Source organism: Ostrinia nubilalis, chromosome 3, assembly GCF_963855985.1.
Source record: "Ostrinia nubilalis chromosome 3, ilOstNubi1.1, whole genome shotgun sequence".
NCBI lineage: Eukaryota > Metazoa > Arthropoda > Insecta > Lepidoptera > Crambidae > Ostrinia > Ostrinia nubilalis.
This window is the reverse complement of record NC_087090.1, coordinates 18,003,107-18,027,586: the sequence shown is the minus strand read 5'-3', so window position 1 is coordinate 18,027,586 and position 24,480 is coordinate 18,003,107. Positions and strand designations below refer to the sequence as shown.

The following is a 24,480-nucleotide window of genomic DNA, read 5'->3' as shown; positions in this document are numbered from 1 at the left end:
AATAACAATTAAGTAATAATTACCTATAACGATTTTAGGATTTTTACCCAAGTACATATAAAGATGCCAATATAAATCCAAATTGGTTTAGGATAGTAATATACAAATGTAAAAGTATTTTATGTAAATATTATAATTAAGAATAACAATTACAAATATTGAACAGAATTAATTAACACAGTGCGAAATGGTATTTAAAATTGGTCAAGAAGTGTAACTTCGAATAAAATATTGTAAACATAGAATCTTAAATTCGAGTGCTTAATTATTGTGATTTAAAATACAGCTAAGTATTATTTTGACACTGATAGTTATATACCACAAAAAAGATAACAATTATCTAGTAAAATACATATAAACTATTAGATATAAAGAATACGAGATCAGTTTTTCCTAGAAGTTAGTTACAATACAAATGACATCACTTCGAAACTAAACGTTCAAACTTGTAAGCCTACTTTTAATAGGGGTAATTTTGCAAAAAAAAATGTATGCCTACCTGTTAATAGGCGCCATTTTTAACAAAAAAATGTTCAGTCTCATGTGTGATGTCATACAACATGTACATTTTTACAACTATCATATTCCATTTTGGTTAGGTTGGGTTCATACAAAAAGTTGTATTGACCATCAGGATCACCCTCTTTCGGTTCGGGCAGGGGGATTTTCCTATTGTAGGTCATATTGTATGGATTTGTAACAACTAATAAGGTCCCTTTGTCAGAGAGTGTATTATCGTGCACACTTATTACACGTTTGACATCGCTCAATTAGACCGAGAAGTAATGGTTGAACGGGCTGTTAATTAATTACAAGTTTATTGTTACAAAAATAGTTCTGATTAGGTCTAGGTACATGATGTAAGTATTTTTACGAAAAAATAAAATGGAACCAAAATGGAATAGGTACTAAATTCCTAAAATTATATTTTCAACTGTGTTTCGTCAAGTCCCATTGTTCAATTTTAATGTTGCGACACTACGTTGTCTACGTTTGACACGAATTATGAGCAATTGTTGCATATTTCACAAGGGACGAAGTTACAGCAAAGAACATTATTAGAGGTGTGATGGATTCTTCAAAAGTAACGCGTTGAGACTAGGACAGTGACGTCACTGACTATAAATCGAACGTCCTCCTTTTTTTGAAGTCGGTTAAATAATCAGCGAGAGCAATACGTCATTGGGAGGTGGAGGAGGCTCTCCACACGTAACTAATCGCGCAAGTATAATATTAATTCCATTTCGAACCAATATTATTCAAAATGACCTTAACTTATATCACAAACATTTAAGACTTACATTATGTAGTATAAGTACAAACTGAGGTACAGTAATAGAAGCGCTTAGAACATACAAACATAATTACACATGCGTGAGCACAAAACAGGTGGGTCGCATGATAAATATTGAAAAACAAAATAAAGATACCCATTTAATATCATGCAGCGCCATGAGAATTTACGGGCAACGGATTTTTTCGGAACTAAATTCAAAACAGTGAAAATAATATTTTGCTAGTTTCTTATTGAAGGACTTTTGAAACTCTTGATCAATACCTTGCCCAAGCAAGGTAATATCAGTGAATACACTGTGAGTAAACATTATTTATTAAAATTTTCCTTATTACATAAAACTTTGATTAATTCAAAATACTTAAATATCACTTAAACAAAACAGGAAAATTAATAAATAAATCCTTATAACTAGTCTTTGAATAAACGTGGTCGTTAGTAGGTATGTATATAAAATTGTAATAAAATATGTAATATCAAGTCGATTTCTAAAACAATTGATAGGTGTAAGTTGATTAATTATGAAAATCAATGTTTTAGCAAAATACGATTTGGGTGCCTTTCTAACTGAACATATACATTATTAAACAACAAATGCATTATTTATGCTGCGTCGATTTTTCAGCATAGTTTTGTCAGAAATTACTATTTTGTTTGATATTCAATTCGGTCTATAATCGCTTGTTAGACCTTTAATAAAGGTCCTTTACAATAAAATACTTCGAAAAACTCTGCCTCACCTAACTACATTATTCAGTCGAACACGTACGTTTGAAGCCACTCTACAGATTGAGCACCACTTGATTATAGCCTCTGAACCTTTCCAAAACTTCTGGCACATGCTGCACAGCTTTGTTTTGCAATCTCCCTTTTAATTCCACAGAATTTACTTTTTTGTCTACATTTTAATGCTGACTTGAAAGAAGCTAAATAAAACCGTTTAAAAACGAAATCGTCTTAGAGCGAAATTAGTTAAATGTGACCATACCAGCAATCTAAGACCCGTTGGATTTCAAATAATGTTCAGATGTTGCAGTAAACCTGAAGTGAATGAAGTTCGTCAACGGAATATCCCTACGGGATATACATATTGCTATAAATTGAGCCTTAGTTACTTATACACAGGGATTGATCCTCTTCGAGCACAAGTATACCTACATCGCCACGGAAAAGCGCGGTGCACACCACCATATAGTAAAATTTTGACACTAGACGCGTGAGTGGTGAGCAACTCTGACCGAGGCAGTTTGCCGAGGTTAGGTCGATTTTTTTATGCAGAACAAGGTAGGTTTCTTTATTTTAATCGATGAAATTGTTGACGGACTTAGCTGGAGGCCTAGGGCAGCGCGGGCGGCGTTAACACGTGTGGCGCGGCGGCGCCCACGCGGCTGCCCTGCGCCAGGTCACCAGCCTGCAGCGCGCGCACCTTCAGGAAGGCCTCCAGCCCGTACAGCACCATGCTTAGGTAGCCGAAGAACTGCCAAACATGAAACAAATCACACTTAAAACGTATCTTTTTAAACTAAAAGTTGGGCATACGACATTGGCCGTATAGGTGTCCAATTTGATATCATCGCTATTAACATAACTTTTTAAAAAAAATAAAACCGACTTCAAATGCGTGAACACAAATAATACCTACCTATTCAACAAAAAAATAATCGTTCAAATTGGTTCATAATCGGCGGAGATATTGCGTATAAAAAGGTTCATCCCCAATTTTCCACCCTTGGGGGTGAAATATTTTCTTCAAATTCGCATGAAACCAGCCTTTTGATAATACCTATTCAACAAAAAAATAATCGTTCAAATTGGTTTATAATCGGCGGAGATATTGCGTATAAAAAAGTTCATCTCCAATTTTCCACCCTTGGGGGTTGTTTTTTTATTATTAAATTTAAATGGGACCACCCTTGAGGTATTACCTATACGCCGAAAAAAGATTTGTTCAAATCGGTTCATAATTGGCGGAGTTATCGCGTAACAAACATAGAAAAAAAAAAACATACGGGTCGAATTGAGAACCTCCTCCTTTTTTTGAAGTCGGTTGAAAATTAGCAGTAGTTTTTTTTTTAATGCAAGACAAGGCAGGTATTTTACCGCAATCGCACCTGGTGTTAAGTGAGATGCAGTCTAGGATGGTACATAATTATCTGCCCTATGTCTATTCACTCTCGCCTTGAAAGGGCCCGGATTATAGTGTAGACCATTTTGTAGTTAAATAGTACATAGCTGGTATTAGGGTCATATGATAAGCACGAGGTTGTGTGGTAAACAGTTTTCAACCGACTTCAAAAAAGGAGAAGGTTCTCAATTCGACCCGTATGTTTTTTTTTTTTTTCTATGTTTGTTACGCGATAACTCCGCCAATTATGAACCGATTTGAACAAATCTTTTTTTGGCGTATAGGTAATACCTCAAGGGTGGTCCCATTTAAATTTAATAATAGAAAAAACAACCCCCAAGGGTGGAAAATTGGGGATGAACTTTTTTATACGCAATATCTCCGCCGATTATAAATCAATTTGAACGATTATTTTTTTGTTGAATAGGTATTATCAAAAGGATGGTTTCATGCGAATTTGAAGAAAATATTTCACCCCCAAGGGTGGAAAATTGGGGATGAACTTTTTTATATGCAATATTTTTAATTTTTAGTTTCTTTTTTGTTCACGCATTTGAAGTCGGTTTTATTTTTTTTAAAAGTTAATTATTAAGATTATACTCGTAGTAGAGAAAAAAAAAATTTTGTTATTAATAATAACAAAGTGTCGAAGTGGTCCCCGCAAATTATACCTGCTCACAGACAGACGCATTCGTCAGCAATCAAAATCCGTCAATTGCATAGCAAATTGACCCTAGATAACTACTCGGAAGACCTCATAAGGCCAAGGTCCCTTGAATCATTAACCAATTTAGCCCTCGTATTATTTGAGTCACCTCTGTAAACTACTTACTCACATAAGATTACTAGTGCCGACATCTTTATGTAGTCATCGGCTAAATATAATACTTAATAAACATTTATAATGCAGGTACACCTTTGTATGGCATTTAATTAACAAAGCGTCGTGCTTCACCTTCTATAATATAAAAATGACTCGCAAAATATGTTGGTAAGCGCATAACTCAACAATGCAACGACGCCTGGACTAATTTTACCAATTCTTTTTTTTTTTCAAATGTTCGTTAAAAAGTCCAAGGACGGTTTTTACGGCGAGAAAAATTCGAATAATATCCGGGAAAACCCTAAAAACGGCCCTTTTTACACGAGGACGAAGCCGCGGGCGGAAAGCTAGTTATAAATAAAATGATCTCATTACATTATATGCCATAATTTCTGCATTGAGTTGCATCAATGTTATTGTGTTGGAACCCATTTATTGAGGAAGACTTTACATCACCCTGCAGCCAATAGAGGCGGATCAGGAAAGAAAAATGTTGCAAAAACGGGAAATTATTCAAACTATTTTTACGCGTACGAAGTCGCGGGCACAGCTATATATAAATATGGCAATGTTTTATTTGTGTAAACAAAGTCTAGATATGTATAATATTTTATAATACAATGTTAGTCCTAGGTACTAAGGCAGGTATAAACCAATACTCATTTCCATGTGATTCGTAAACAGCGCACGTATGACTGCCGACAATGATTGCAATGTGTGTCACCGAGTCAATAGGACATGGATTCTCTAGCTAAACTAGACATAATATAAAATATATTTTTCATCAAACATTTATAACCCCTTTTATCTTATTAGTGACAGATGTTATCATACTAAATTTTTATCTTGTAGAGTCCTTCAATCTATCTACAAGATTTGAGCAAATTTAGGTTACCATCAATTTGTATACAGGGTGTTTTGATTTAGAAATGTGATATGAAAGTAATCTTAATTAAATAATTGTTAACAGCAACATTAAAACTGCAATAGGGATAAAACAAATATTTCACATTTTGAAATTACTATTATTAAGAATGTTAAGTACAAACTTACCCCAGCTGCTGAATAAGCCGCCGATCCGAATGCAACCACAATCGTAGATGCAATCAAGAACAAGAAGACCAGCACCACATTGCCGACCAGCTCGATCTTCAGCCACTTCAGGTTGTGGTACTTCTCCACGACATGGAACACATACAGCGCGAGCAGCGCTCCGGAGAAGATGAAGCCGACGGCAGCCACAGTGTTGAAGAACACACCGCGGCCGTTTGACCAGAACGCTGATGCTTGGATGCAGATGAACGCAATCAAGTTAAATAGCTGGAAAAATGTATTATGTGATTAACTTTTATTATAAAATATTGAATTAAGAATGCTAAATTATGTAGAACTAAACTATTTTTAGTGTTAATCATGAATAGATGAAAGTTATGGATTTGAAAAAACTTAATTTCATGCTTGAAATCTCTAAAAATTAATAGAATGAATATTGAAACTTAAGCTGAGTTCCACCATCTTACTTTAACAAACGTCAAAAATCTGTCAAACTCCATACAAAAAGCACCAGTATTGTTATAGTTGCGGTTAAAGTAAGTTGGTGTAACTCAGCCTTAGGATTTTTTTAACAAGTAAAACTTATTTTGAAATACTCACAATAATAATAGATTTGATGATGCCAGGTGGTGTTTTTAGGTACGATGGATCAAAGCGTGTTTCCGTAATAAACACGGTGTTGGAGGAGCCCAAGAATTGAGGTGGCGGTGGCTGGTTTGGATATGTCATGTTTATGCATCTGCCAAAGAAAAAATTTAATAATGTATTGTATAATAAACTAGGTACATTTTAATACACAGTAAAAAAAAGGTAATGAATAAATAGAATACCAATAAATAGAATTCTATTACTAAAAAGAAATTATCCAACGGAATGAGAATGGTTACTTACATAATTCATACAAATGATAAAAATGTACGGCTCAGTTTAGAGGCACCACACCACACCACACAACTCACGATCTCACGCTGGTCGAGTGAGATAACTGAGTACGGATGCTAAGTACCGATGGAGTCATCATTCTCCTTGACACATAATTATTAACGGATACCCAAAGTTACGTGAATGAGTCACAATTTCACGAAGACGAGTTGTATTTTGTAGTAATACGGTTTGTTTACATAAAATTTGAGCTGTTTAATTATTGCATTTGGGCATAACCATCAACTTTATCTGTGATTTTTTCATTAAATTAATAAAATAGTATATCTAATTCCACTGTTTTTACATACAAAAGTTAAGTACAATACAAAATAAACTATAATGTTTGTTCGTAGGCTTCGACGCCGAGATGTCATTTGAGCAAAAAAAATGCGTTTGATTTGATTGAGTACCCCCCGCCCCGATCCCCGTCCACCCATCTGCCAAATCTGTCAACAAGTTAGTGCAGAAATAAGTTTTATCGACATTTGCAATATTCAAATGAGGATCATTTCGATTTTTAGCTGTGAATGCAGATTTATAGGGCTAAGAAATCCTTAATATACAGTCCAAAAATTTTTGTTCTACGACAAAAATTGACGAAGTTATGGCCAAATTACTAAAAAAGGACGTCACTATATCCGATCCGAACGCTGCCGGCGGGCCAGCTGCTGCAGGAAAGGACAGCTGCTCCCTCCTGGAAATCTGTTTAATCTAGAAGCTGAAAATGACTCCCCTGCCCCCCTCCTCTCCCCAGGTCATAAGCTGGGTATGACTCCCTCGGCCAGAAGTTGGGTATGATTTTGTAACTTCTCGTTTCCACCCTGCTGTATCTCCAGGTCACCTAGATACATTCCATAGCAGCTGTAATAGACATTTAGGTACATACATTTACCAATTTTGGTGATAAATAGGCATTTTGTATTAGTTTTTGTATAACGCCTGAATTTTGTTCAAATTTTGTTGCAAAGGGTAAGATTTTGGTGTTATACATAGATTTCGAATATAAAAAATATGTAATTTAACTAATTAAGACATGACAAAAAAACTGAGGTTTGTCTCGTTTCTGTCGGGCCTGGGTCACAGATAGAGATGGGTTTCCACCCGGGTAAAAACCCACATGAGGGTAAAAACCCAATAAAAACCCGTTTCATTCCACCCGTGGGTGTTTACACCGGGTGAAAACAAATAACTTTATAATTATTTCAATTGGTATCTTTTCTTTATTTTTATTGAATTTTTCTCATTTAAGTTTATTGTTTAATAAGTAATAAGTCAAATTTAACACTAATATGCATTTATATCGTGGCCAAATCGTAAAATTGATCACGTTATGATGATGTGACCAATTATTTTATAAAATGGTATTATTTCAAGAATCGTTGAACCGATTTAGAAGAAATTTAGAACACAATAATTTGTAATCATGGCTAGAGATGGGTAGTGGGTAAAAACCCATTTCACCCGATTGGGTTAAAACTGGGTGATTTGGGTAAAAACCCGGTTTTTACCCATTATCACCCATTCTGGTGGGTGAAAACAAAAATAGCGTTTTTTTTAAGTGAGAAGTGGTATTTGTTGCTAAGGGGGCGTTCTAGTGTTACGTAATGCAATCTGGGGGGAGAGGAGGTCTTGAAAAACGTTACAATGCGTTACAGTGGCGGAAGGGCGGTTCGATTTCAAGTGTTTAAGCTGAAGTACTTTGTAGTTGGTGTTGTTATTTGTAACTTTATACCGTAATGTCATCAAAGAGAGAGTTTGGCATCTTTGGCATTCCCCCCCCCCCCTCCATGTCCTTACCATGATCACAAATTATTGTGTTCCTACTAAATTTCTTCTAAATCGGTTCAACGATTCTTGAAATAACACCATTTTATAAAATAATTGGTCACATCATCATAACGTGATCAATTTTACGATTTGGCCACGATATAAATGCATATTAGTGTTAAATTTGACTTATTACTTATTAATCAATAAACTTAAATGAGAAAAATTCAATAAAAATAAAGAAAAGATACCAATTGAAATAATTATAAAGTTATTTGTTTTCACCCGGTGTAAACACCCACGGGTGGAATGAAACGGGTTTTTATTGGGTTTTTACCCTCATGTGGGTTTTTACCCGGGTGGAAACCCATCTCTAATCATGGCAAGGACATGGAGGGGGGGGGGGGGGATGCCAAACTCTCTCTTTGATGACATTACGGTATAAAGTTACAAATAACAACACCAACTACAAAGCACTTCTGCTTAAACACTTTAAATCGAACCGCCCTTCCGCCACTGTAACGCATTGTAACGTTTTTCAAGACCTCCTCTCCCCCCAGATTGCATTACGTAACACTAGAACGCCCCCTAAGCAACAAATACCACTTCTCTTTAAAAAATACGCTATTTTTGTTTTCACCCACCAGAATGGGTGATAATGGGTAAAAACCGGGTTTTTACCCAAATCACCCAGTTTTAACCCAATCGGGTGAAATGGGTTTTTACCCACTACCCATCTCTAGTCACAGATGACCATTCTTCTTTCAGATATTTTTTTTGTCATTTTTTCCGTCGGTAAAAATAGGTTTACTTTCACCTATTTTCATTTGTGCACTTTATCAAGAATCACACTGTATTACGTAAGTTAGCTGACAACCTTATCTAACCCAACATTAAAATTTTACGCATTGTATTATTATAAACTAACGGATTTTTTACGGAGTTTTAACACCTACTTTTAAAAAAATAACAAAACTGAACATGAACGCTTTTCCACCTTACAGTAGCTTAGTTCATACTTAACTTTGGTTCAATGTCACTAGTACGGAAAAACCATTGAATACAATTTTACCTCGAAGAAAATGTAAAGAGAGAAGTTCAAGACAACTCATTGCCAATTGGTCAAATTCATTTACTGATGCAGATGATATCGATAGCCAAATTACATACATCACTACATCCTATCTATGTGGCCTATCTAAGGGTTCCATTTCACGCAATGTTTGTTACGTTACGTGAGCATGTCAAAAAAATCGCATTTGTGCCAAATAATCTTACAAATAATGCTATTGAAAATTTTATAAAAATATAACAAAATATATTTTAGTAGATTTTCATAAATTTTATTGTTAAAAACCTATTTCGGACTATAAAATAGTGGGCGGAACTATACTCATGGCTCACGTCATAATGACATAAATTTAGGGTGACAATAAATTATAGTTTGAATTTATTTCTAATTATTTTCAAAAAATCCTTGTTCTTTCTTCCCTCATGCGAAGTATTTTACCACTATTTCAGAATATTCATTTTTTATTTAAAACTCAGTGCATGTTGTTAACGATTCGAGGAAGCAAAGATTATTTTTGTGGTTAATATGAAATTTTATAAAATCTTTAAAGTGATGTTACCCTATACAAAGTAGTGTCGTACAGTGTCGTAATTTTTGTCACCTGTTTACATTTTAGGTTTATTCAGTTAAAAAAAAATCGTGTATGTAGTGTTAAGTTGAAGTGCAAGTGTAGTTTATTATTGAAATAATTACCAAGGTAAGGTCTTCGTATGTTGGAGCAACAGTGTTTTGAAAGTTCTAAAAGTGGTAATTTTCAGTTAGCCTTTGGTTATTTGCTATTTTAGGTGGTGACGGGCTTTAAAATAGTTACCGCATGTTTCCCAACAGATTGATTTCATAAACAGTCAGCAGGGATAGAGTTCATATTACTTACATCGAGTTTTGTTAAAAGAAAATTACATAGACATTAATGAAGTGATTATAATGAGGAAATGCTAAATATTTTAAAGGATTACACGTCCTTATAACTGTTAGTAGTTGGAAGGAAGTTACAAGAAAAGTGTGTTCTTCAGTACCTATACTTTTTTTTACCCAATCTACACATTAACCAGGTGGATATAAAATTTCTAAGGAACTTGTTTCATCACCCATTTATATTCTATCTATACTAATATTATAAAGCTGAAGAGTTTGTTTGTTTGTTTACTTGAACGCGCTAATCTCCAGAACTACTGGTCAGATTTGTAAAATTATTTCAGTCTTAGATAGCCCATTTATCAAGGAAGGCTGTAGGCTATACAACATCATGCTACGATCAATAGGAGCAGAGCAATAATGAAAAATTATATTTAAACACAGTATGTACCAGTATTTAAACACAGTTATAAGAAGATTTATTTTGTAGCAAGTACACCTGTCATTTTTATCATTTAACCATATTGGTGGGTGTAGTAACACCTCCAAGCAACTTGTTTGCTATTTTCATTTTGCCTTTTGATATTTAGAACAGAAATTAATTGGGGCAAAGGACAAATCATAGCCTTTGCTTTTTATTTAGTATTCATTTCAGGAATTTTAGATTATTTTTTAAAATGTGAAAATGACTCATGATGAAATTGTTAATGGATTCCTTTGATTATCATGAATTATTGACTGATAACACATTATCAAGAAATGTTCACAAGTTGTACTTGAAAAATGTTGATTTGATTTTATAGATTTGAGTAGATAACAGGTGTGTAAATGCGTTGTTTAATAAAAGGCAGCATTTATTTTGGTTTATTATTTTATAGATGAGAATAAGCAGATGTGTAGACCATTTCAATCAACTCTGTGATTATTTAAATATCTTCGTGAGCTAAATTATCAATTTACAACTTTGGTGACTGTTTGCTCTACAACTTTTAATTATTTCAGCCGAATAAACAACAATGGCAGAAGTAGGGTTCCCTGGGCAGCACACGACAACCACCATGGTGACGTCCAATACAGTGGTGCAGACAAACTTACGGTTCGACCCTCTCTACCTGAAAACTATTCCTGGGATACTCAAGCTCATACAAGTTGTGAGTACTTTTAAACATTAATTAAGTTAAAATTTTTTTTTTTTTTTTATTTTTTTTTTTATATGGCTCGCGCGGTAGTTAAAAATTAACAACTGATGGAAAATGTGACATATATGTGTTACTGTAAAAGCTCGAATTGCAGTAAATCCTAAGATATTCCAGTAAAACCTAAGATCTACCAATTTCTAATGGTAAATGTCCCAAAAGGTTTGCGATTCGAACTCTTACCACCATTTTCAACCGACTTCAAAAAAGGAGGAGGTTCTCAATTCGACCCGTATGTTTTTTTTTTTTTTCTATGTTTGTTACGCGATAACTCCGCCAATTATGAACCGATTTGAACAAATCTTTTTTCTGCGTATAGGTAATACCTCAAGGGGGTGGTCCCATTTAAATTTAATGATAGAAAAAACAACCCCCAAGGGTGAAAAATTGGGGATGAATTTTTTTATACGCAATATCTCCGCCGATTATAAATCAATTTGAACGATTATTTTTTTGTTGAATAGGTATTATCAAAAGGGTGGTTTCATGCGAATTTGAAGAAAATATATCACCCCCAAGGGTGGAAAATTGGGGATGAACTTTTTTATACGCAATATTTTCAATTTTTAGTTTTTTTTTTGTGTTCACGCATTTGAAGTCGGTTTTATTTTTTTAAAAAGTTAATTATGTTGGTAATTCTTAGGATTTACATTAATGGCACGGTAAATGTTGAAAAACAAAACATGTCATAACGTGCTCAGCGCATCTCATCATCATCATCATCATCAGAAATTACTTCAATTGGAAAAAATCGAATCTATCTTAATAATGAAGTTGCCCTCTTTGTATTTCTAGTTGCTCACTTAGTAATGTAGTCGCACGGACAGAATTTTAATATCTAAAATGGATTAAACATAACCCACTTTTTGTAAGCTCGTTCTGCATTTGATTATATTAATCAATATTCGTCGTTAGTTAAGTTAATTTTTCGGTTACTCAAATTCATACCGCTCAAGTTATTAAAACAGTAAGTATGCCATCATCAGTCGCTAAGTTATTTTTTAGTCGATCGTGTTATAATTCCCCATAAAGAATTAGTCATTGTTTTACTCCTAAAACCTTAGATTAATAAAACCTAGATGGATAGTCTTCATACAAACGCTTCGTCAAGAGTGAGGCAAAAATCTTATGTCATTAGTGTCAATTTTGTTGGGGAGTGTAGACAGTGAAGGCGATTTTCCCGAAAGTAGGGAAATTTTTAATACGTTTTTAATAATTTTATAATTAACAAAAACAAAACGCATCATGTACTTACTTATTTATTGAATTCAAAGTACCTACCTAATAACAATAAGATAAATCGACTTAAAAGTCTCGATTTCATAAAAAAGGAAGTGTATTTGTACGGCGAACAATTGGGAAATAAATTTTCTTGTTACTGGTATCATTCCCGTATTTAATTTTTGAAAGCCAAATTCAAGCAAAATACGCGTCGAATCGTAGTACTTACTTATGAAATGTAACACTGGTCACTTTCTTTTGTTTTTCTGATGTATTTTAGACACCCTACACAGCATAAACCGTTTTAATAATTAAAATTCGTCGGACGTGTTTACCAATTTTTCACTTTGACAGTTCATGTGACGTTTACGGGTAAGCCGTGCCGGCTCCCTAAAAACTGCCTCACCTTTCGTGCACTGACTATCTATCTAGGTTTTATTAATCTAAGCCTAAAACCAACATCTACCAGCTGACAGAGGTAAAACCTAGCATATACTGAATTCGAATGGTAAAAGCTCGAAAAAATCGTCGTATTTTCAGAAATACTTACATTTACCAACTCATGTCGGTAAATCCTAAGACTTACACTTTAATCTTAAGATTAACCGTAGTTCGAGCTTTTACAGTAACATATGCATAGGACTACATGTATTTTTAATGTAACTAACTACTAAGTGTAATGTAATAAAATAAAAATCTATGTGTGATTGTATTGTAATTCAATAATTCACTTTGCAGAATACATTAGGCATTAAAATGATATTTTCACTGTAAAAGGTACCTGAAAAAGAAAATTTGTATTAATTTTTGTTAGCTTATCTAAAAATCGGTAGTAGTCAATAATATAACTGTTTAAAATAACTAAACAATTAATAAATTGTATACAGTTATTTAAACAGACTAAACTAATTCGCAATCAAAGAAAAAGATCCACATCACTAGTCTTAGATTAATAAAACCTAGATGGATAGTCTTCATACAAACGCTTCGTCAAGAGTGAGGCAAAAATCTTATGTCATTAGTGTCAATTTTGTTGGGGAGTGTAGACAGTGAAGGCGATTTTCCCGAAAGTAGGGAAATTTTTAATACGTTTTTAATAATTTTATAATTAACAAAAACAAAACGCATCATGTACTTACTTATTTATTGAATTCAAAGTACCTACCTAATAACAATAAGATAAATCGACTTAAAAGTCTCGATTTCATAAAAAAGGAAGTGTATTTGTACGGCGAACAATTGGGAAATAAATTTTCTTGTTACTGGTATCATTCCCGTATTTAATTTTTGAAAGCCAAATTCAAGCAAAATACGCGTCGAATCGTAGTACCTACTTACTTATGAAATGTAACACTGGTCACTTTCTTTTGTTTTTCTGATGTATTTTAGACACCCTTTCACAGCATAAACCGTTTTAATAATTAAAATTCGTCGGACGTGTTTACCAATTTTTCACTTTGACAGTTCATGTGACGTTTACGGGTAAGCCGTGCCGGCTCCCTAAAAACTGCCTCACCTTTCGTGCACTGACTATCTATCTAGGTTTTATTAATCTAAGTCACTAGTACAAAGACGGGTTTTCGTAAACCACAGTAAACAGTCCTGCGTCTAACCTCTAACCGCCCCTCATTGCCGCGGACATTGATTGCGCGATGACGCTGCCCGACTGCACGTTCCCAAAGAAGCCCTGCGCCGGCCGCCAGGCTGCCGGCCAGCACGCCCGTGGCACGGAACCCGAGAACCATCAGCAGCCACAGCCCCTTGCCAGTGTACAACACCACGCCACCCACTACCTGCACGATCGCCATTGCGATTGCCGCACAGACACCCATCAAGAAGGGAAATCGAATATCTTCAGAATAAACGCACACGTATTGTTACGTGCTCTGTGCGCAGACGATTATTTAGCGCTCGTTTAACGAAGGATTGAAACCCAATCTCAACAAAGCACATATTACAAAGATTCATTACTATCCTTCAGGTTTCTAGGAATTATTCCCCTACCATAGACAATCAACTGTGCTCATGCTGTGCGGTTATAAATGCAGCTAGTGATGCCCTCAGAGCACATAATGGTGATGTTTGTAATCGATGGTGATCGATACCGACTATTTACTCGATTTTAAAAGTCAGTGGGTATAAAAAAAAAATCAACAGATGTTATTAATTTTTCTGCATTTCAATGACATAATTTATAAAAATGGTTACAACAATTAAATTTTACTTACTTAATAATGTATTTAATTAATATTGACACATCATAATTGTTTGTTACTAATTCGGTTTAGCTTTTATATTAATGAAAAAAAAACAATAAGTTTATTTGGTAGGTACTTCTTTACACACGCGTTCACTGAGCAAAATTCCGATATTCGAACCTTTTAACCACATCATAATGAGCTAAGATAGGTTAGGTCATGAAGCTACAGATAAAAATGGAGGCCACACTCCGAATACCTACTTGAAGCACAAACTAAGTATCACTATCTCGCTCTCTGTGGGCAGACTCGCTCTTTCTAAATAAACAAAAAATATAAAATTGCTCAAATTCAATGAAACCAATGTAAAATCTTTATTTCTTGACATAGGTATCATTAAAAATGATAAGTGTAATTACTGGTAAAACGTTTTAAGAAGAAATTACTGTAAAAAATGTGAAAAATGTTTACAATGATCCAATGTCGGAAATCACGAAATAAACACTTACGCGTGGAATCTTATGTCACTTCCAGGACACCACGTACTACCGCAACCACGCACTACAAAATTTTGCACCAATTCTTGTGATAAAACAATGATTATTTCCTGTAAACAATCTCAAACGAAATTAACTGCTTAATAAACAAAATAGTAAACAACCGCCATGATGGGCCGGATTGGGCCGATGTTGCCACATGGTACCGATTACCCAGGAATTGGGATTGTAATTCCCTGATTCGCCAACACATTAAGCCCAAATGGCCGACAATTTTGTGATTTTTTATTTAACTAGGTAATCTTAGTTTCAAATATTAATTATTTATTTGTTTAACTTCTGATTTGGTTAGTGAATTGGCTATTTCGAAGAATTTACAAGGAGATTTAAATCAGAAGATAGCAATACTACAGTTCACACTAAAAAGAGAGGTAGGGCCGCAGAGAGCGAGATAGATATAAGTAGGTATTTGACTCAAGTTTTTGTTCCAACTCTGCCCTCCATTTTTATCTTTAGCTTCATGGGTTAGGTCCGTTCCGTCCTCAGGTTCCGTCCATTTAGCAATACTAACTTTTGTTGGATTTGGCTTCTCGAATCGATTACTTGCCGGTATGCTTACGATTCGAATCAAAAGCCCAATCATTTCACTATTAACTGAAGCTTCCTCGAATGAATAACGTTTTTTTGTTTACGACCTCATAACGTTTCGTAAACTATTTTTAACATAGGTACCTACCTCAGATCATAGAAGGGAATAGATGTGAAACGGGGGCGTGGCGCGTGTCTCCGCGATATGCCCAGAAACGAACATCGCCCGCGACGCCAGGTTAGTCGCGATTCAGTCGTACTGAGGAAATGTTCTCCGATATTGTTGGATAATGCGTCGTAACGTGCAATAACATAAGTGAAACGAAGAACTACAGGAACAATGAAGTCATTTACCACATGTAAGTATTGCAAATCCATTGGTTTTTTGCTTATAAATAAAAAAAACTAAACATTTTTACGAACGAATTCAGTGCCGTGACATTTACTGCGATATCGAAATTAGTGGTGATAAAAATTCAAACACGTTGTACATTGACGATTTAGTTAGCAACCACTTTATGTCATGCGTAACTACTGCGCAATGTATTTTATTTCTTCCGATATCCACTGACGCGTGAAAATACACAGTACGGCCGCATGTGCCGGTCGTAACATAGTGCAGGGCTCGTGTTCTAATACGGTTTCCTATTATCGATAAATAGAAGTAAATTATTATTTTCTATTTTCTAATTTTGAATGAAAAAATCATGAGTTGCTTGCGATTTTTAAGTTTTTACAAAAACAATAACAATAGTAGAAGGGATTAGTAACTGTCAACTATGTAATTACTATAAGAGCTAGTTGAAAACCTAATATAGGCATTATTTTTGATAAACATAGGCGGTACGAATTTCGCCATAATTAAAAAGTTAATGCGCGATAGCTAGTAGTTAATAATAATTACAGTGATCCTGTTATTATTATTAAAGTAAATAATAATATATTACCAATATTGTAAATACTGGTAAAAATCGCAAGTACCTACTTAACCCATGACTTTTCATACAAACTTTGTCAGTCTATAACTTCTATACTCCATCGATAACGACATTGAGCTTTGGTTGGGGTAAATTAATATAAGGTAACTTCATTTAGTCCCAATAATTGATTCTGAGTTTTTCGTCCATACAAAATGGAACTGACTCCTTTATGCAAAAATCGTTAAAGAACATAATAATAACGTATAATAATAAAAAGGTTTTCATACAAACATTTTTTAAACCAATTTCGAGCCTTGCCCCCAGGATTTAAAGTATCGATATCTTATCGACTCGATTTTATCTTTCTTCTCTCTAATTGCTTTTTTCAAAGTGTGCGTCACGTCACGCGGCCATTGATTGGCCATAAGGCACGCCTTCTGGCAAATCACAGCACTTTTAAGCCGGTTGCACATGTTGTCGTAGACTCTCAGTCGCTTTGTTTTTACACAGTTGAATGTGTGTGTGGGAGCTGTGGTGGGGGAAATGTGGGGACACTGGTTCTCGTTGTAGTTACGCGCGACTTCATATCTATTCTCTTTCTATGATCTGAGGTACCTACATACTCTAGCTAGTCATACAGTCATACTAGGCTTATGTTGTTTTTGTAACTTATTTATACTTCAGATAATGTTCAGTTCTGTACACACGGCCACACTGTTAACTATCCATTTCCGTTTTTGCTCTCGCTCTCATCAAATGGCGATTCTTTGCGATAGAACGAGACGACATGACAGGCAATGGATAGTTAACACTGTTGTCGATGGTACCTACAGTTAAATCGTTCATCCGGGCTAGGATGCGCACCGTGATAAAATCTTATCGATGATTTTTGACGACAAACGTCTCTGGGCTTATCGCGTTAAATCGAAAAAATAGCGCGATAAAAGAAAAGATAATCGCGGCGCGCGTCCTAGCCTACCCTACTGCACGTATACGATAAAGAAGGTATTAAAACTTAACTTTCAATTAATAATGATCGTACTGTTTTTATAGTCTCGGTGCGTTAAGTTTGCTAACGAAAGCAAAACTATAAAAGCGTTTGTTTGAACTTACGCGTATGGCACAGGTGTCGAGCCTGGTGGGCTTCATCTGCATCCAGGCGTCGTGGCTGAGCTACCTGGGCCAGAGCGTGTACTTCAGCTGGGTGGCCATGATCGCCTTCTGGTTCACGGGCATCCTGCTGGGGCTGTATCTGTTCCACATGGTGGAGAAGTTCTACAAGATCCCGTGGCTGAAGATCGAGCTCGGCTTCTGCGCGGTCTGGACCTTCCTGTACCTGCTGGCCGCCATCCTGGCCGTCACCATGCACAGCGACGCGCACTCTGCGGCCGCGGTGAGCTATCTACGCTACCATTGATTGGGACGAGGGTTTTTACTTATGCTGCTTTTACACTGCGCGGCAATTAGCCAAGTCGAGTCAATGTGAACACACACCGAACAGTGGGGTGGGGATGAAAATCATTCATTTTTATCCCCACAGTGTAAAAGCGGCATTATATTTGACGATGGGTTGTCACAATTTCTAAGTAGGTAAAAGCTCAGATCCTAGCAGTCGCCCGGCAAACCGATTCCCATCTTAGACAATTAGATTTTTGCAAGTTATTAAAAATACTTTACTGATTTCTTGTAGACACCATGGCATCGAATTTTAATCTATGACTTAATTTTTATATCGCCTTTCTGCTGGTGAAATAATATTATACGAGTACAACACGATCGAACTAACTGCGCACTTCGCTGGAATGCGACCCTCCCTCCCCCTTACCCGCACCTGTCCCCGAGTTACCCCGTCCGTACCAGAGCGTCAATGTGGCGTCACGTGTTATATGACACTAGCTTTCCGCCCGCCTGGAATTTCTCGGTTTTTTATATAACCTATAAACCTCACGGAGCCCGAGACCTTTCCAACGAATGCAAAACCGTGGAAATCGGTTCGTGCGTTCTGGAGTTATAGCGTCAGGAAGGAAAACCCGACTTATTTTTATATAGTAAAGCCTGGTCCGTGAGCACGTAGAATTTTGTCCAATGACGCCAAGCTCCCATCCTTATCGCCCGCGCGTAATTATATTGCTGTCGCGACTGTTCGACGGGCGCCCGCAGTGAGTGTGCGAGCGCGACAGCAACATAATTACGCGTGAGCGATAAGGATGGGTAGCTTGGGGTCATTGGACAAAATTCTACGTGCTCACGGACCAGGCTTTAGGCTTAGGCTTTAGACGATTATCGGAACGCCACGCTTCTTTCCTGAACATTCGGCCATCGTCCTCAGTTCTTCGGCTTCGTGGCGATGTTCGCGTACGCTGCGGACGCGTACCTCAAGTGGCGCGCGGCGCGCGCGGGCGGGCTCGCGCAGGGCACGCGCGTCGTGTCCAAGCAGACCACCTCCGTCGAAGCGCCGCCACGGGAGGCCTACTAAGATACCCCAGTACACCATCAACAATGCACTAACAAAAATATCGATGTCGCTTGGTATGGTAGGTAATCGTTTTATTTTGGCGATATTATACCATGCGCGAATTTGATCGAATCAGTCTAGACACGCAGTTCAGAGCCCCGATTACGGTAATTTTTAACGTCTCCAATCCAGACACGCTTCTCGATTCTGCGATACGATTGGTCGTTCAACAGCGTACGTCAGCTGTTTTGACCAATCGTATCGCAGAATCGATGAAGCGCGTCTGGATTGGAAACGTTAAAAGTTACCGTGATCGGGGCTCAGTTCAATTCGCCGTGCGTGTGTTCGATCAAGTTCACGCATTGTATAACTGCGCCATGTATGAAAACAAAACAGCGCCGCTACAGTTTTATAAGGAAAACGATTACTATTACGAGTCATTCGTGCTTAGAGCACTGGTCACCCTCTGCGCACTGGATCTTAGATGAGGGACCGAAGGTAGAACAGGGCTTAGTGGTAAGGACAGTAATGAAGGGTAGAGTGAATGTCATAGTCACGTGACTGACGGACAAATTAGGGTTATTCTAAGCTGGATGTTAGGTTCAGTTCTGTAGTTATTATCTTCGTTTTTATGTATTTATGCTCACCAGTTGGCGTCAATAAGTATAGAGTCCAACTGATGAGCACATTACTACTGTCCTTTCCACTAATTTTTCATTCGAAGTATTATCCTACTGACACAAAGCTTGTAGATAGATGACAATCACATATAAGTCGATGACGATGTTATAATTAACACTCCGGGCATTCGATACCCCAGTGTAAAAGGCACAAATTGAAAACTATATTAACCTCGAGCACCGGATAAGTTGATATCTTGATATACATATTTATATTTATGTACATTATTGCCTTATAATCTTACATAGTAGGTACGTTATTGTGGTCGCTCGTTAAAAGCTAAAATCTGTTTGGTCAATATGTTTGGCCGTTATCGGCTTATCGCACATGGTACAAATTGTTGCTTGTATCCGTGTGGAACCACCAGCGCAGATAAAATGCGGTCGTGTACTATTACACACCTAGGTATTTTTATTTAATATGGTTTTTACTTTTACAAAAGAAATAGATTTAATCAATGCATCAACTGCTTAGCTTTTATTTTTTATACAACACATTCTCAACAAAAGTTGGTCTGATTTAATTATGTATTTTTTTTTTATATATTTGTATGTTTTAGTCAATTATTGTAATCATTTTAGTTTTGTTTTATTTGTTGATTTTTAATTTTGTAGGTTAAGCAAACATTTTGTACTTATAATTTTATTAATCATCGCGAAATGTTTTTAGGAATTATTTGACAATCATTATGATCAAAGCAAGTCGTTCCGTGTTTTCACAATCCATGGTCACTTTTCACGGTCAGGGATTTGTTTGAGAGAAATAGTAAAATCATTTTTCAAATATTCGTCTGTAATAAATAAATAAAGTATTGGCCGAATTTTGAAATTAATTTCTTGTATGCAATTATTAGTTTTGTGTTATTGGTCCTTTTATGTGTGTAGGAATGTATAAGTTCAGCCTTGATGCCTGATAGGCAGGTATCAGTCGTACCATGACGTTCTGTCTGATGTGTGTTGTTTATAGATTATGTGTTCTTTAGAAGAGAAACCAAAGAAATGCGTGTTTTACGCCGTTTGCTCATCGAATTAAATTATATTGGGTACGCCTATTTCTTATCACATCGCGACAGATTTTGTAATGTATATGAAAATATGTATAGCTCAAAATCTTTTATCTATAAGGATAATTAATATGTAACCATAACAGGAAAGTCAGTGCAATATTTCTAAAATAACGGGTGTAAAAAAACCTATCCCGAAGCCGAAGACTACTTATTCTCCACATCATGGGGATCATTTTTTTCTTTGGGACCATACCTGGGAAACTTGTGGTTTAGGAGATATTGAAGGTCAAAGTCAGAATATTTTTTTCAAGATTTTTACATTATCAATTTCAATTCGTTGTTTAAAATTTTTTTTTCTAAGAAACCTTATTAAAATTTTGAGTATTTTCGTCACAATAAGGCTTTTGTCTTTACAATAAGAAATGGACATCAGCGCGCGCACACACGCTCAAGCGCTGCCCCCACGCCCCGAACCGCAACCCGCGCTCGCCCATGAGTCATTCAACTCTACTGTGAGTTCAACGACTACGACTGGACCAACTGAACTGAGCTTAATCCAAATCTACCTAGTTTGTAAAAATGAAATGAGTACTTAAATTAGTTACCTTAATATCACCTTACCAGTTTAGTTTTTATTCTAAAAAATAATAAATTACATTTTAATTAATAAAAACCCTTTACACGAATTTGTTTCTTTCCGCAAATTAAATAATCTTACAGAACCTAGGTTGTTAACTAAACCGTGCTTTTACGCATAACCGTTATTCTATCACAATGTAGTATCGCAGGTCTTATTAGCTACGCAAGTGTGATAAGCGTAAGTAGGTATCATTAAAAAGTACCGTAAACAGATGAATAATGATCTTTTGAATGAGGCCTGTCATTCTTTACATTAATAACTCTCTACTTCAATAACTCAAGTCTTTACGATAGTAATAAAATTCATAAAGTAAAACTCAAATTATTGCTTACACCACACCGCTCTAAACGCCTAGAGTAAACACCTGGCAATGTTACTCCTATCGTTGATTAAGGCATTCACTTTCGATAGGAGTGATGATTGTGTGTTCTTTAAACTTAATTGATTTCAGCAACTAAATAAAAAGGTCTCTTTTTCAGTCTTCCTTCCATACTCATTACTTCCTTTCTTCATAATTTACTTGAAATAAATAATGGTTATGCACGCGATTCTAAATAAACGTAATTTTAATCGTTAATCACAGGCAGTAAGCAGATGTGATAAACTTGTATCATTAAAAAGTACTGTAAACGAATGACAAATGCTCTTACACACAGGTTCATTATTTCTAGCTCTCTAACTTAATAAATTTTACGTCTTTACGATAGTAATTAATAAAATAAAACTTATCTTACTTATTACTGCAATCTGAACGCCTAGAAATAACACACTGGCAAACTCTTGCTCCTTCACTTTCGATGGGAGATTAAAAGATAAGATTTTATCTTTAAACTTGATTGATTTTAGAAACTAAACAAAATTTCATATCTTTTAGCACTTCTTTCATACCAATTACTTCCATTCTTCAACATAAAAAGATTCATCGTCTTGTTCGTGATTATTTTAAATGAACGTAACTTTATTACACGGAATAACTATCAAAATGTATTGATATTCTTATTGTTTTATTAATAACGATTGCGCATCTACAATTCATTCAAATTTGAGTATTTTGGAAGCTTGCTTAAAGCATTAATTATTATTAAGTATGCTAGGACGGATCTTTAGTTAACAAAGATTAATCAAAGTATTTTTGCCGCCGCTTTTACAATCTCATTCGTTGATAGACTTGCCTGTACTAAAGTGATGAAATTACATTTTTGTTAAGTTAAAAATTACGTAAATTTGTAGTTGAAAATGAAGAGTAATAACAAAGCGCTACCGATTCACGACGACACATTCGATAGACGTATTGCTTGACTGTTATTGGTCAGTCAGTCTCGCCGCGCGGGGCAGTGCCTTTGTTGCGAGGGGCCGCTCGCGCCTCGCACGGCCAGTTCGGTTTCTTCGGCCGTCGAATGCGCTTGCGACTTTTGATTGTTTTCTCGTGCGGATAGTTAGTGTGTGAACGTGTGATAGTGAGTGTGGTAATAGTGAATGTGTGTTAGAAAGATGCCTAACCATACGTACAGTGCTCGTGAGTACGTAAACATGGTTTAGGTACTGTTATGGGAGGGCACATGGAAACGCATCTGAAGCCCTGCAGGCTGTAGGTATCGGGCTGAACATCCTACAGCGCACCACCGTACTGATGCACGTATTATTGTTCTGGCTGTACAACGTCTGTTGGACAATCAGCCGATTGTGCCTCCGTCCGCCTCGTCTAGGCGTGTATTGTGTCGGATTTGAGGAACTTAAATACCGGTCTGTACGTGAAGGAATACTGGAGCGCGCATCAAAACACGATTTACCTGGCACGCGTTTGCTTGCACGTGGAAGGCCGTCAGTTCGAGCCACAACTTGTCCGGTTGGAGCGGCCGATTCCAGACGACGTCGAAGGGGATTAGTCGGTAAGTACTTAGTTCTAAACCTAAACAAATGCTAAAGGAATGTGTTTTTTAAATGTAGGAAGTGAATAATCTGGTAATTTTGTGTACAAAATACTTCTGCGGTCGCGGTAGGTAGTGGCGGGAAAGCGCGTACGCTCCAATACACTCACACACACATAGGCACGGTCATTGCGTTGCGTGGCGCGCTGTACATTGCGGGCTGCGGAATATTGTATTTTTTTTAATCATAAAAATAAAAAATATTTCCCACCAATAATATTTTGGAATATTACTTGGTTGGGTGTACAGAAGGCGTAGTTTCAGTCTTCGTGATAGGTTTTTTTACACCCTGTATATCGCGTAACTAAGTTCCAAAATCAGTTATCAAAATAATTGTATGAGGATCGCGTAGTGTTGAATGGAAGCAAAATGTGCCTTAAATGTATGGAATTAATTACCCACCCATGTTGAGAATTATTATTACATACTTAGAATTGCACCATGTTGTACATACCTATTTAAATCACCTTTACTGTACCTTTGTATACTATAACCCAAATATTGTTTATTATATTCATTATTTTGTGTGCTCAATTAATTCCCACGTATTAAATATTTGATATTCCAACAATAACAGTGATACAAATCTTGACATTCTACTGGTTTAACGTTAATGTGTTCATTATAAGATTGTTATGTTTTCTGATGCTGTGCTAATTACTTTAACTGTGTTGTTTTATGTGATTATTGTACTAAACATAGTATTATATTGTCGTGTGTGATGGATATTAGTGGTCACTGTACAGAGGCTATATTTATTAAAGTCAGATTTCATATAAATATAATGTCATTTAAAGGAATCTTTAAAATCAAGTGACACCTAAAAATATGTACACGGGACCACTTTTGTTCAAAACCGGGTTCTATTCTTTATAGCATTTACTTTTAACGCTTTTCAATGTATTTTCAAGTAAGATAAATATAAGTTAATTACTGACATCGAACGAACAATTTTACACACAAGTCCACGTAAGAGTGCCTTAAGGAGAAATATACTATTTATTACATACAGTTTTTAATATATTTTCTTGACGTTTACTTGTTAATTTTACATTTTGAGAATTAAAAATGAAAGTATTTTAATATCACTATGTATTCAATATAAAACAAACTTAATAATCTAGATTTTGCACCCAGAAGTATTTACACTGTTATATCTCAATGTTTCTACTATACTATTCGTAATAAATTAATAAAAATAAAATTGATTAAGCAAATTGATTTTTAGTTTCATTTC

The 24,480-nt window shown here is 35.8% G+C and overlaps 2 protein-coding genes and 1 long non-coding RNA gene across 5 annotated transcripts; 1 reads left to right on the top strand and 2 right to left on the bottom strand.

Annotated features, from left to right (window-relative positions):
* Window positions 1-50: 50 nt before the first annotated feature.
* Window positions 51-6,593, bottom strand: LOC135088098 (CKLF-like MARVEL transmembrane domain-containing protein 4). The gene is made up of 4 exons (XM_063982985.1): window positions 6,187-6,593; window positions 5,896-6,034; window positions 5,296-5,562; window positions 51-2,771 (listed from the first exon to the last, which is right to left on the bottom strand). Exons 2-4 carry the CDS (start codon window positions 6,022-6,024, stop codon window positions 2,631-2,633), a joined length of 537 nt encoding a protein of 178 aa, XP_063839055.1. The 5' UTR covers window positions 6,025-6,034; window positions 6,187-6,593; the 3' UTR covers window positions 51-2,630.
* Window positions 6,594-9,495: 2,902 nt separating this feature from the next.
* LOC135088108 (CKLF-like MARVEL transmembrane domain-containing protein 4) lies at window positions 9,496-20,840 on the top strand. Of its 3 annotated transcripts, none has more exons than XM_063982996.1 (4): window positions 9,496-9,755; window positions 10,916-11,064; window positions 17,660-17,926; window positions 18,863-20,840. In XM_063982996.1, the coding sequence occupies exons 2-4, from the start codon at window positions 10,930-10,932 to the stop codon at window positions 19,007-19,009; spliced, it is 549 nt and encodes a 182-aa protein (XP_063839066.1). In that variant the 5' UTR covers window positions 9,496-9,755; window positions 10,916-10,929; the 3' UTR covers window positions 19,010-20,840. The 3 variants fall into 3 exon arrangements, with proteins under 3 accessions (XP_063839066.1, XP_063839067.1, XP_063839068.1); XM_063982997.1 differs by lacking the exon at window positions 9,496-9,755 and adding an exon at window positions 10,651-10,733; XM_063982998.1 differs by lacking the exon at window positions 9,496-9,755 and adding an exon at window positions 10,807-10,831.
* LOC135088109 (uncharacterized) lies at window positions 13,029-17,628 on the bottom strand. The gene is made up of 3 exons (XR_010260957.1): window positions 17,153-17,628; window positions 13,944-15,761; window positions 13,029-13,111 (listed from the first exon to the last, which is right to left on the bottom strand). It is a non-coding gene; the product is annotated as an uncharacterized LOC135088109 (long non-coding RNA).
* Window positions 20,841-24,480: the final 3,640 nt, after the last annotated feature.

Bases quoted from the DNA above. Each gene is read 5' to 3' on its own strand.
- LOC135088098 (XM_063982985.1), bottom strand. From the start codon at position 6,024: ATGACATATCCAAACCAGCCACCGCCACCTCAATTCTTGGGCTCCTCC. The intron at 5,563-5,895 runs GTGAGTATTTCA...ACATTTTTCCAG, and splicing joins TCATCAAATCTATTATTATT to CTATTTAACTTGATTGCGTT. The intron at 2,772-5,295 runs GTAAGTTTGTAC...CATGTTTGGCAG, and splicing joins CGGCTTATTCAGCAGCTGGG to TTCTTCGGCTACCTAAGCAT.
- LOC135088108 (XM_063982996.1), top strand. From the start codon at position 10,930: ATGGCAGAAGTAGGGTTCCCTGGGCAGCACACGACAACCACCATGGTG. The intron at 11,065-17,659 runs GTGAGTACTTTT...CGTATGGCACAG, and splicing joins TACTCAAGCTCATACAAGTT to GTGTCGAGCCTGGTGGGCTT. The intron at 17,927-18,862 runs GTGAGCTATCTA...CATCGTCCTCAG, and splicing joins ACGCGCACTCTGCGGCCGCG to TTCTTCGGCTTCGTGGCGAT.